This window comes from Prionailurus bengalensis, chromosome E2 (genome assembly GCF_016509475.1).
Source record: "Prionailurus bengalensis isolate Pbe53 chromosome E2, Fcat_Pben_1.1_paternal_pri, whole genome shotgun sequence".
Taxonomy (NCBI): Eukaryota; Metazoa; Chordata; class Mammalia; order Carnivora; family Felidae; genus Prionailurus; species Prionailurus bengalensis.
In genome coordinates, this window is record NC_057352.1 from 33380435 (window position 1) to 33393009 (window position 12575).

Here is a 12575-nt window from a genome sequence, read left to right on the forward strand (position 1 = left end):
GACCACCAGGGAAGGGACGGGGCCCACCGTCTGGAGCTTCGTCCAGGCTTGGTCACCCCTTCTTTTTGCAGTGATCCAGTGCAAATCCGTGGTTCCTACTCGGGGCTGTCCTGGCCTCCAGATTAGGACAGATTACGGAGGGATTAGGGTCTCCTTCCAGAAAGCTGGTCTCCTCCTTCTAAATGTGGCCCTGAAATATCCTCAAGCCTAGATTTTTTTTTTAAGTGTCTAATTTTTCCAGAGAAGTTCAATAGGTTTTTAAAGAATTAACCCCACAGATCTGAGGGTTAATCTTTATCCCGGAACTGATTTGAAATTAAAAAATGAAAGGAGTGTCCCTCATCGTATACTTTTTTATTATTTGTTTTTTGAATCTCTTTTATTAAACTACTTGCTTTAATTTGAATGATTTGGAATCCAGTTACCTAAATTTTAATTGTAGTTGATGATAATAGCAAGTTTTGTGATGTCAAGTGAAGCGGGATAGAGCCCCACGTCGGTGCAGAGCCTGCTTGGGATTCTCTCTCTGCCCCTCCCCTGCTCGCACTCTCTCTCTCTCTTTCTCTCTCAAAATAAAAAATAAATAAATAAATAAATAAACAAATAAATAAATATTTTTTAAAAAGAGAAAAGAATGCTCAGTGATTTTTAAAAATCATGTGAAATTATGCCATCTACATTTTTAAACGTCAAAATCTCCCATTTTTTTTTATTAGTAAAAATGAATTCGTTTTTTTATTCGTAAAACTGAATTAGTCAAATGGATGATTTCCAAGGTTCCTTCCAGTTCCAAGTCTTATTATTTTTAATTTGGAACCTTAACAATGTATCGTTTTATTCATCCAATAATAAAACACCTAAGAATGATTTCCACACTGCTTTCCCCTCCTTACACTACTACGATGAAAATGTAACATATAATTTCTCATGTGTCTGATTAGCAAGGTCTACTTTAACATCCTTTCTCAAGGGTCTGCTTCTTTTTGTCAGCCAAGACCACTCCTGGAGAAGAGGTCCAGAACATTACCTTGTTTTGTGAACAGTGGTAATGTGAAGAGTCCTTTATATTTCTCTTTGTCCCTCTGAAAAATGAGTTCTAATACTTGACCTGTGTTTTACGTAGGGTTCGGTGGTAAAGATAAAAATTGGATGCCTCACAATAGAGACACAACATAAATTTAAAAGCACAGGCCCAGGCACACAATCTATGACGTCTTCAGTGTCCACAGACCATTCTTCTGTCCATTCTTCCAAACTTCTATCCAAGGCCCTGTGTTGCTTCATCAAGAAAGCCACCTGCGGAACAAATGTGCCTATATTGAATAATACATCTACGGTTTGGAAAGCTGCTCTGCTCGGCCTCTAAGGCTGATGAACAGCAGCTCTCCATGGTGCATAAGGAAGTAAACTGGTGCTGGCCCAAGAAGAAAATGATGTCACTTAAAACTCTACCGTCTCTAAAATTTCTGGGGTGATGAAAATGTCATAGATACTGATTGTGGCAGTGGTGGTTACCCTGGTGTATGCATTTGTCAAAACATCTTAACTGCACATTTAAAATGGGTGCTTTTCAGCGCTTTCAACGATAGCCAAATGACAGACAGAGCCTCAATGTCCATCAACTGACGAATGGATAAAGCAATTGTGGTTTATATACACAATGGAATATTATGTGGCAATGAGAAAGAATGAAATCTGGCCCTTTGTAGCCACGTGGATGGAACTGGAGAGTGTGATGCTAAGTGAAATAAGTCAGACAGAGAAAGACAGATACCATATGTTTTCACTCATATGTGGACCCTGAGAAACTTAACAGAAGACCATGGGGAGGGGAAGGAGAAAAAGAAAAAAGGTTAGAGAGGGAGGGAGCCAAACCATAAGAGACTCTTAAAAAGTGAGAACAAACTGAGGGTTGATGGGGGGGGTTGGGAGGGAGGGATGGGTGGGTGATGGGCATTGAGGAGGTACCTGTTGGGATGAGCACTGGGTGTTGTATGGAAACCCATGTGACAATAAATTTCATATTAAAAAAAATAAAATGGGTGCTTTTCATCAAATGTAAATGATACATTTTCTTAAGTCAACTTTTTTTCAAACAAACTGATTCAAGAAAAGGAAGAAATCGCCTTTGTAGATAACCAGACAAAAATGGAAGTCAGAGGACCTGAGTTTTTGTCTCCGGAATAAACCGTGTTACTTAAGGGAAGTCTTGAAATATCTTTGTTTCTATTTTCTCTAATCGGAAAGGGAAGTTAAATTGCTTCTCCTTTTAGTTCCCACCCTGCAGTAAGATAAAGCAGCATGCAAAAAGTGACTCTTGATCCTTTGAGTCCTGGTTGCTTCCAGAAGCAGGCAAAAGCTGCAATTTTCTTTCCTAGAAAAATGCACACACACACAAACTGCACATCGTTTCAGGGGCTTCACGGCCTCCCCTTTCCCCAAGCTCATCCGTGGAACCCCAGTGAAGAGCACTTAGTTCAGTTCTATTTATTTATTTTTAAAGTTTTTTACTTATTTATTTTTTAGAGAGAGAGAGAGAGAGAGAGAGAGCGTGCAAGGGGGAGAGGGAGAGAGAGAATCCCAAGCAGGTTCCACACTGTCGGCACGTAGCCCGACGTGGGGCTTGATCTCATGAACCGTGGGATCGTGACCTGAGCTGAAATCCAGAGTCAGACGCTTCGCCATCGGAGCCACCAGGCGCTTTAGTTTTTCAAGTGAACTCAAAGTAGGTAAGAGTCAAGGAGAAAAAGCAGTATTGTTTTTAGTGCCTACCTATGTGCGCTAAGCACTGGAAATACAGTGCCGCACAGAGAAAGCAATCCTTGCCCTAGAGGAGTTCCTGATGGTCGAAATGTAGATACTCGGCCACAGGTAAAGCTTACGCTCTTGGTGATGCCGAACACCGTTTGTTCAAGTGCGAAGCACCACGCTAGCTCTATTGTTGCCGGTTCACACTTTATCTGGGAATTCATCACTTGAAGACTTTGTGCCGCCCAAGTGCTTCTAAGACCCTGGGGTTATAATCGCAGGGGCCTCTTTGCAGTTCTCGGAATCTCCTTCTCCCCACTTCGGCCTCAGCGTTCCTGTCTAGACGAGTAGTTCATGTGTAAGAAACAGCGTACTCAGTCCACCTGGCTTAGAATTATCCATGCCTTCTTTTGTATTGCCATGCCACACCTCCTGAGGTACAGAGATACTAATATAGTAGCTAGATGCTTCAGAGTTCTGGATCTTCTGCGGCCTCACATCATCATGGGGCCATTGAAGTGGCTCAGATTTGCACACTGGCTTCTAGCTTATTGCAGATAAAGCCTGCAAGGAAGAAAGAATCTGTCTGCAATTGTTGCCTGAGTCTGCCCTTTCCTTTCCTTTCCTTTCCTTTCTTTCCTTCCCTTCCCTTCCCTTCCTCTCCTCTCCTCTCCTCTCCTCCCCTCCCCTCCCCTCCCCTCCCCTCCTCTCCTCTCCTCTCCTCTCTTTTCCTTTCCCTTCCTTTCCTTTCCATTGTCTACACATAGAGAGTTGCTTAGTGACCTTGGTCACTCTCTAGTGACCTGTTGGTGTTGGCCATCATGGCGGGGCCACCACCAAGATTCTAGATCCTGCCTCGAAGAGGGACTTCCATCCGGCCTTCGCTCAAGAACCCACGCCAGGTGCCCCAGAGCCGCTCTACATGGCCTCAGTGATTAAATGTTTCTATTTCTTACTAAGCAGAAATATATTTTCCTTCCTTCTGAACTGGGAATGGGCAGGCCACTGGCCTGCTGTTCCCTCTCAGTAGGAACTTTTTTTCCAAGTAAGCTCAGCACGTGATGATGCCAAGCTGTGTGACATACCTGGAGTCCACCTTTGCCCTGTGATTAATGGTAATTCAACTGGTGGCTCTCCTAATTGATTTCTCCCCTCCTTTCACAGAACCATGATGGCAGCATTGACTTCCGAGAGTATGTGATTGGCCTGGCTGTCCTGTGTAACCCTGCCAACACGGAGGACATCATCCAAATGGCATTTAAGGTACTGTCAGCCCCGCTGAAAACATCTTCGTCTGCCTCGCGAACAAGTGTTGACTCTAAGTGCATTATGTGAAAACCAGTGAATCCATTACCTGAGTTTATAGATCTGCTGGGACGTGTGCACAGGGGTAATGTGATTAAGACAATTGCCACTGAGACTAAAGAAACCGCAAGCATCCGGTTAAGCAAAAAGGAAGTCTTTGGGAGAAGCTTAACTAATAGCATCAAAATTGAAGAGCCGGTGAATTTAACAAATTCGCTTTAAAAATTCTTTCTTTCCAGCCTGTCCGTTTTGGAGCCCCGAAGTGCGGTGTATAAATAAACACCACCTGCCACTAGTCATCCTAATTCACCATCCGGAAAGTTCTCCTCTGTCCTCACATTTTCTCCTTCTGTGTGTCAGAGCTATTTTAAGTGCTGTTTTCCTGATGGAATTTATTTTATTGGGGGATGTCAGGTGAGCGTCATGCTAAATGTCCCAAGTTCCCACCCTGTGTGTTTTCCTGGGGTATCACGTGTACTTTCACAGCGATATCAGGGAAGGGGGGTGGGGCAGAGGAATAGCACGCATGGTCCCGTGCTCAGCGGAACCTGGTGGAGGTTTGAGCTGTGACGACCCTGACTCCCGTGTATCACCTGCATGCCCCCAAGAGGAGCTGGAAGAATACGTTCCCAAAGTGTTTTTCGTTTTTCTGAGATAAAAGGTGCTGCATCTACTGCGTATTTATGCAGGATGTTCCCTTCCCGTTCTAAGGCTGTGTCGTCTGCTCTCAAGTAAAACAAAAACTTGATCTCCCTGCTTGCCTTGGTACCTAGCTGTGGGTATTGACTCATCCCTCAGCCGCGTGGAGGTCTCCCTGTTTCCACCCACCATGACCACCGAGGACCTTCCCTGTTCCTACTTCCCTCTCTTCCGGATTTTCTGAGAAGAGCATCCCACAAGGTTTTCTTTCCCCTCTATTGTCTAGAAAAGACTCTCTTCCTCCGAGAGTCCTTTCTCACGTTTTAGGGGCCACCAGGGCAAGCCTCAGGAATGTTCACGTGCTCTGTCATCGACGGCGAAGTCCCCAAGCCGGCTTTTTATCTCAGATTGGTTAAAACTGAGTTAACTGTTAGGCCTATAAAGAACCCAAGTGGTTGATGCTTAGCAGATGGTCAGAAGGCAAGGGCCAGAACTTTTTCCAAGTTTAAAACGTTTGGCTTTTACAGACTTATTCATCATAAAACCTAAAATTATACACATAGCTAACTGATTCCAATTCAGATATTTCTGTTTCTGTTTTGGGACTGCATACATAATTGTAAGTTTAGCTGAGTAAATGGTCACTTTTGGTTCACCGATGAAAGACCCGGTAGAAAATTTGGCCCTCAATCACAGTAATTATTGTTTTTAAAGATGCCGTGAGATTTTTCTCTGGCCTAGACCTCGGTTTGGTGCAGAGGCAGGCAAGGAGGACCTGAAACTATAATTAACTCTTTTTCCAGTAAGACAAGGGTCATGCTTTCCTGTGGTTATTTTTCAACCTCCTTTTCCAGGTGTGTTTGGTGTTTAAAGAAATATTTTGGCACACTTTTATGTTTCATTTAGTAGTATCCGTTTATACGTACGGGATCCAATCCTTTACTTGGGAAGCACTTCCCAGGTAACTCCCCGTCCTTGATCCCATTCCGTGACCACAGTGACCTTCAGGGGTAGAGTGTTAGCTAGCGTTCTCTAGCCCTGAGCAGACAGGCGCGGACTGTGGCTGCAAAAATCACCATATGGCCGGGGAGGGGGCTCAAGGGTGGACTCAGAGGCAGCGACCCCAGAGGCCAGTTAGAATGAGCACCTCCAATTCTGTCCTCTGTCCTCAGTCGCGTTCCAGGGAGGGTCCAACTGGTCCTGCTGTAAAGAGCGTGTGCTTGCTGGAAAGATGGGGTGTTTTGGCTCAGAGTCCCACCGTAGTCCATGCAGTGGGGAGATACCACTCCCCCTAAGGAAATCGGGGTGCTGAGCTCTCTACTGGAGTCCAGAGTGTGGGATTTACTCTGCAGCAGGGAGACTACTGGGAGCGATGAGTAGTTGAGGGAAATTGAACATTTCAGTGAGGGGCACAATCTGGAGTAGTGATGACAGGGGCCAGATGGAGAAGAAGTAAAGTCCCCCAGTATGGACACGTGAAGGGATCTGCCACAGAAGTGAGAGCCACCAAAGCACCAAATGTGACAGATGAGTTGCCGAGGATTGTTTAGGGATGGAAGGCCCGGGAAGGAAGCTGCGCTCCCGCTTGTGAGGAGCCGGGTGTGACAAGATCCTTGGCAGTTACTGCTGAGCCCCGGGCCACCCTTTGCAAAAACAAATGCTCATTCGCTTTTCACTTTGGTGCTGTTCTCCCTCCTATTGGGGCTGTTCTCCCTCCTATTGGGGCTGAGTCGTATGCTCTTCATTTCCGGTTCTCCAGCTCTCTGGCAGCTTCTTCCAAAGTACTTCCCCTCGTGCTGTCCCAGGGCTTTGCCTTACTGTGTGCGTTGCCTGCAGATAAGCTCCGACACACCCCTCGTCTCAGCTCTTTGCTGAATCCCCGGCTCAGGCCTTGCCACTGTCCTGAGTTGAGGCGCTTCATCTCCTCCCACTCAGGTTTTACGCCCCCAGGTCCAGCTCCTAGGTCTCGGGGGACCCCTGTTCTCCCGTTCTTGGTAGGGCACCCACTTCATCCCAGGTGCCCAGGCTAGAACACCCCCGCCCACTCACACTCTTTCCCGTCCATCCCCGAGGGCCCCGATTGCCATGCCAGTCCTGCCCCTGCTTTCTTATAAATCCTGCCCCTTCCTGTCCTTCCCACTCCTCCCCCTCACACTTTTTTTTAGTTTATTTATTTATTTTGAGAGAGAGAGAGCATGCGAGCATAAGTAGGGGAGGGGCAGAGAAAGAGGGAGAGAAAGAGAATCCCAAGCAGGCTCTGTGCTGTCCGTGCAGAGCCTGAGGCAAGGCTCCATCTCACGAACTGGGAGATCACGACCTGAGCCGAAATCGAGGGTCCGAGGCTTAACTGACCGACTGAGCCGCCCAGGCCCCCCTCCACGCCACACTTAATTGGCTCTCCCGCCTCTAGTCTTTCCAACCTTCTGACCTCAATCCATCCGCCTTGCTCTGAATTCACATATGATCACAGCGCGTCCCCCACTGTCATAATCCCACAGGGTTAGGTGAGGTGTCACACACCCATCATGGCGTGAGACCTGCTTGTCCGTCAGTCTCCTGGTTCCAGCCCCCGACACTCCACCTGCCAGTCCTTGTATGTTCCAGGAATATCCCTTTGTGCTCTGAGACCCACCTCACGTGTCAGCTGGGTCAAGCTCCCCTCGACCTCTCCCGTAGGATTCATCTTGTTCTCCACAGGCCTCCCACGTCCTCTGTACTTACTGTTGTTGTCACCCCTGTTTTAATTCTGTCTCTTTCCATGCCCAAGCTACATGGGCAGCAGAGACCATTCTAACTTCACGTGCATCTCCCTTGCCCCCGGCACAATAACGGTTTGAATTATTAAAGATTTTCTGGGATTACTCCATCCCATTTCTGTTCTGCCGGCACTCATTCCTATATTTTATTTTCCTCTTCCTTCAGCTCTTTGATGTTGATGAGGACGGCTTCATCACAGAGGAAGAGTTTTCCACCATTTTGCAGGCCTCCCTTGGGGTGCCCGACCTGGATGTTTCCGGTCTCTTCAAGGAAATAGCCCAGGGGGATTCTGTTTCGTATGGTGAGTGGGCAGCTTGCTTTCTGCTTTAGTTTACCAGGAGCCATCCCTGACTACAGATGGACCCTCGGGCGGGAGGTCCCTCCACTAATTCTATTAACAGAAATAACGGTAATAATGATGTTGACAGTAATAATAACAGGGGTAGTGGTGTAAGAGTAGCTAATTACTGAGGGCTTAGATGCTAAAGCACTCTTCTAAACATTTTTTAATAAATCTTTATTGATTAGCAGGCCTATTTAGTCAGTACTCTTATTTTTTACTTTTTTATTTTTTTTAATGTTTATTTATTATTGAGAGAGACAGAGCATGAGCAGGGGAGGGGCAGAGAGAGAGGGAGACACAGAATCCGAAGCAGGCTCCAGGCTGTGAGCCATCAGCACAGAGCCCGATGCGGGGCTTGAACTCACAGACCGCGAGATCATGACCCGAGCCGAAGTCAGAGGTTCAACCCGACTGAGCCACCCAGGCGCCCCTCATCAGTACTCTTAATTATTATTTGATTGAGATGCATAAAGTTTAACTGACTTACCTAAGGGCATCAGCTAGAGAATGTCAGAGCCAGGATTCAAAAGCCACGACAGTCTGGTTTTAGAGCCTGCCCTCTGCCCTCCCCACCTTACCTGTCCTCCGCTGCCCCTCCCGGAAGGGTCTTTTCCCTTCCACCCTCTCCATGGCTGAGCAAAACTGAGCAAGTCAACTGAAGCGGTTGTAACCACAGTAGAGCGGTGGGGACTGAGGTGCCAACAAGGATAATAGCAGCTAAACCATCTATTGATGTTCACCGTCAGCAGCTTAGCTAAGCTTTCACGCAGGCTTGTTTTCTCCCATCATGTTGATGGCACCGCTGTGAAGCTGGGACTTTCACGGCAGAAGAAGACCCTGTGGCCACACGGCAGGTCCATCCATCAGTGACCAAGCTTTCTCCAGATGGCTTGAGTCCACACATCAAAACAAGTCCCCTAGGGCTGAAGGATGGTCCGTCGGTTTCCGCGTTATTTCCCGGTACAGTTGTTGAGAAACAGCTGAGTGGAGAGGCCCAGGTGACTCCTTCCCTGGCTTGGCTCAGCTTGCCATTCACGTCAGGCTGGTGAACCTCCCCCAGCCTCTCCTGCAGGTTGCAGGGGGATCCTCTTGAGGGCCTCTTTCCTTATGGTGCAGAGAGTTTCAGCTTGTTAACTTTCATGGGATGGGGGAATTAGATCGCAAACTTCTTTTCCTCTCTGTTTTTAATTACTATCATTCTGCCTGCCCTTCATTCTATGTTAGGTAATTAAATGCCTAGGGCACTTACTCTATTGAGTTGAAGGAAGGAAGGAAGGAAGGAAAAAAGGAAGGGAGGGAGGGAGGGAGGGAGGGAGGGAGGGAAGGAGGAAAAATGGGAAGTATATACTGAGATAAAATGTATGAGTCATAAACCCCCTGGGTACTCATTCTCTGACCATTTTCCTTTCACAAGTAAGACTGCTTACTGAGTTCAGAACAACTCAGAACAACTATTTGGTTGCCAAATTCAGAACACCTATTTGGAGTAACAATTTCAGTGGCAGTTATGCCAAAAGTGATTTGTTAGGTAGTCATAACTTTACCTGTCAATTTTAATAATTTTATCTACTTTGTTTTTCGGTGTTTAATCTTTTTCTTTTTTAGAATACACACCGTATCTCCCTTTCCCCGATATTATACCTTTTTTATTGTTTCCTTTTTTTTGCAAAAATGTTTGGAAGCATTTAAGTATGATTTTATAAAAGAATAGCTATTGAAATGTGTCAGAATGTGACCATTTAAATTATTTTCCTTCTCGGTTTTCCATTAGCCAAATTAATGCCCAAATTCCACAGATTAGCCAGTTCACAGCACTTCTTCTAGAAATGAGTTGCTTTTTAATGCCACTGACATCCCCAAAGAGGACAGAGACCTTGACTTTTTGAATAGAGCACAAGTCTTGAAAGACCTTGGTTTCAGTAGATCAACTCTCCTGTTTACTTTCCGTAAAAGTCACTTAAGTCCCCTGTGCCTTCATCACTGAGACAGACTCCTGCAGATGAACCTCTATTTTGGATGTTAAAAAAGAACATTCAAAGAACATGTTAATAGCTTGCCTGATTCAGAAACATAAAGTGGTCTATTAATGCAAAATAATGTTGCTGTTGCAAAGCATGATTTGGGCTCAGTCTGGTAGCTTTCTCATCACTGAGACCTATTTCTTTCTCCAGGAGTTGTTTGTTAGTCTAACGTGCTGTGAAATAGACTCAGGGTTATCAGAGGATTTTTTTTTTCAACGTTTATTTATTTTTGGGACAGAGAGAGACAGAGCATGAACGGGGGAGGGGCAGAGAGAGAGGGAGACACAGAATCGGAAACAGGCTCCAGGCTCTGAGCCATCAGCCCAGAGCCCGACGCGGGGCTCGAACTCACAGACCGCGAGATGGTGACCTGGCTGAAGTCGGACGCTTAACCGACTGCGCCACCCAGGCGCCCCTAATTTTTAAAAAAGAAATAGAACTAGAACATGGGGTTAAAAATCCTTTTATTTCGATAGCTAGCTGATTCAAAGTCTAGGCTCCTTTTGCTGTATAAACTCAATAAAGTTCTCTCCATCCAAACAGAAGAGGATAGAGGGGCTTCAGAATTGAGGGTGGCATTATACTTCTGAAACATCAGGTTATCGGAGGCTTGACATGCAAACTCTGACGGTTAACTTAGTTAGCCTTCTAAACCTCTACCTCAGTTCGTAAATCCAAGATCCCAAAGATAGAAAGAGGCCCACGACTCAGGGATCTCATGATAGGATGATTATATATTGTACCTTCTACTTGTCTTTATTGATCATAAGTCGGGGCTCAGCTTCTCAAGACTGTGAATTTGTATACCAGAATTAAAGGTTAAAATCGTTTGAAAAGCCAGTAAGAAAAAGTCATGAGCAATAGCATTTTTAAGCGTTTTTTTATCATAAAAAAATAACAGCAATAGAGAAAATTGAATGAAACATAAACATAGAGCATCACAAGCTTTTGTAAAGTGAACACTTATGTTACCAATGTTCAGGTCAAGAAATAGAGCTTTTTGGGGAGCCCGGGTGACTCAGTCAGCTGAGAGTCTTATTTTTGGCTCGGGTGACGATCTCACACAGTTCAGGTGTTCAAGCACCGCATGGGGCTCTGCGCTGTCAGTTGGGGAATCTCTCTCTCCCTGTCTCTCTGCCCCTCCTCCCTTCTCTCTCTCTCTCTCAAAATAAATAAATAAACTTAAAAAAAGAAAAAGAAATAGAGCTTTTCAGGAAACCCTTGTGCACCCCTTCCCAGGGACATCCCCTTTCTCTTTCCTAAAGCGGGCATGACGGACCTGACTTTAAAAGTCCAACATGGGGTTTGTTCTCGCGAACCATGAGATCATGACCTGAGCCAAAATCACGAGTGAGACCCTCAACGGACTGAGCCACCCACGTGTGCCTAGCTAACCTGACATTCAAAGGACTCTCTACCTCGCTTTACTTGTTAGCATCTCACCACAAAGTACCATCGTTAAATATCATGTGTTAGCTTTGGCCGAGTTTTTGAACTTCATATAACGGACTCATACGAATACGCATTCTTGTGTATCTGGCTGTTTTCATTCAACGTTATGGCTTTAAGATCCGACCACATGGCTACAACACAGCTGTTTGTTCATCTTCTCTGCCGTAGAGCTGCTCTGTTCCATGAAAATGCTACGCATCCCCATGTCTGCTGCCGACAGACTCGGGTCGTCGGCACTGTCACCCGTCATAACTAAGGTCTCTGTGAACAGTCTTATTCATGTCTCCCAGAACAAACACACCATGCACAAATTTCTCTAGGTTATAGACTTCGGAAGAGAATCGACAGGTCACGGCGTAGGTACATCCTCGACTCTACTGAATGATGGAAAAACTGTCTTCCAAAGTGGCTGTATTGATTCCTAAGAGTCGAGTAATGGGAGTTTGCAATGATCGTATCGTTAAGGTCCTATATTAATCGGCATCGTGCCAAAAGAAGATGCGTCTCTATTTACGGGTTTTTTTTTTCTCTCTTCTAGAGGAATTTAAAAGTTTTGCCCTAAAGCATCCACAATATGCGAAGATATTTACAACCTACTTGGACCTCCAGACGTGCCATGTGTTTTCATTACCAAAAGAAGCCCAGGCAGCTCCCTTGATCGCCAGCAATAAAGTCAGTCCCGAAAATCACGACGAGAGCACCTCAGACAAAAAGGATGATTAAAAGCAAATATTCCCAAGGAAAGTCATTTACTTGAAGTTGTAAAGGCATTTACTGATAGCATTTTCAGTGTGACTTTTGAGTAATGATGATGTTTAAAATGGAAAGCTTTTTTTGAAATAAAAATGATAGATTTTTTTATTAAAAGGCTTTTATTCTTACACGTATATGAAGTAATATACGTATGAAGGGAATACGTATATTCCCTTTCTTTTATGTTGTGCTGTGCTGGTTGGTTTACTGGTGATAAATACGTTTTTATGGACTCCCCAGCTTAATTTGCATATGCAAATGAATGCATCTCACTTATTTACTGATGAGTGCTAATCAACACTGTTAAAAGTCTTAAAGAGGGTAAACACTTTTTAAACCTACTTCCCTCTAAAGAAATGAAGTAATATTGTTATCTCGAATCCCTTCCCGTTCTGGAAATGAGTGACAAGTCTAAGGAACATTGTGGAATTTCATGCCGTTAATTTCACAGATGCATTATTTCTATTTCCAATTCAGTTTCTTGGATCACTGAATTTGCTGGATTGGAAGAGAGGGAGAGCTTCGTTAATTCAGTGAGCCTTCTTAAAACTCATATT

General features: G+C 45.1%; 1 protein-coding gene across 3 annotated transcripts in view; it reads left to right on the forward strand.

Annotated features, from left to right (window-relative positions):
* Positions 1 to 12077, forward strand: part of LPCAT2 (lysophosphatidylcholine acyltransferase 2) — a 69279-nt gene extending 57202 nt beyond the window's left edge. For 2 of the 3 annotated variants that reach the window (XM_043599220.1, XM_043599221.1), the window contains 3 exons: positions 3913 to 4011; positions 7615 to 7750; positions 11804 to 12077. In XM_043599220.1, the coding sequence (XP_043455155.1) occupies positions 3913 to 4011; positions 7615 to 7750; positions 11804 to 11988 (420 nt within the window). In that variant the 3' untranslated portion in view covers positions 11989 to 12077. The remainder of the gene's footprint in view (positions 1 to 3912; positions 4012 to 7614; positions 7751 to 11803) is intronic. The other variant, XM_043599222.1, reaches the window with a different exon arrangement.
* The last annotated feature ends 498 nt before the right edge of the window (positions 12078 to 12575 follow it).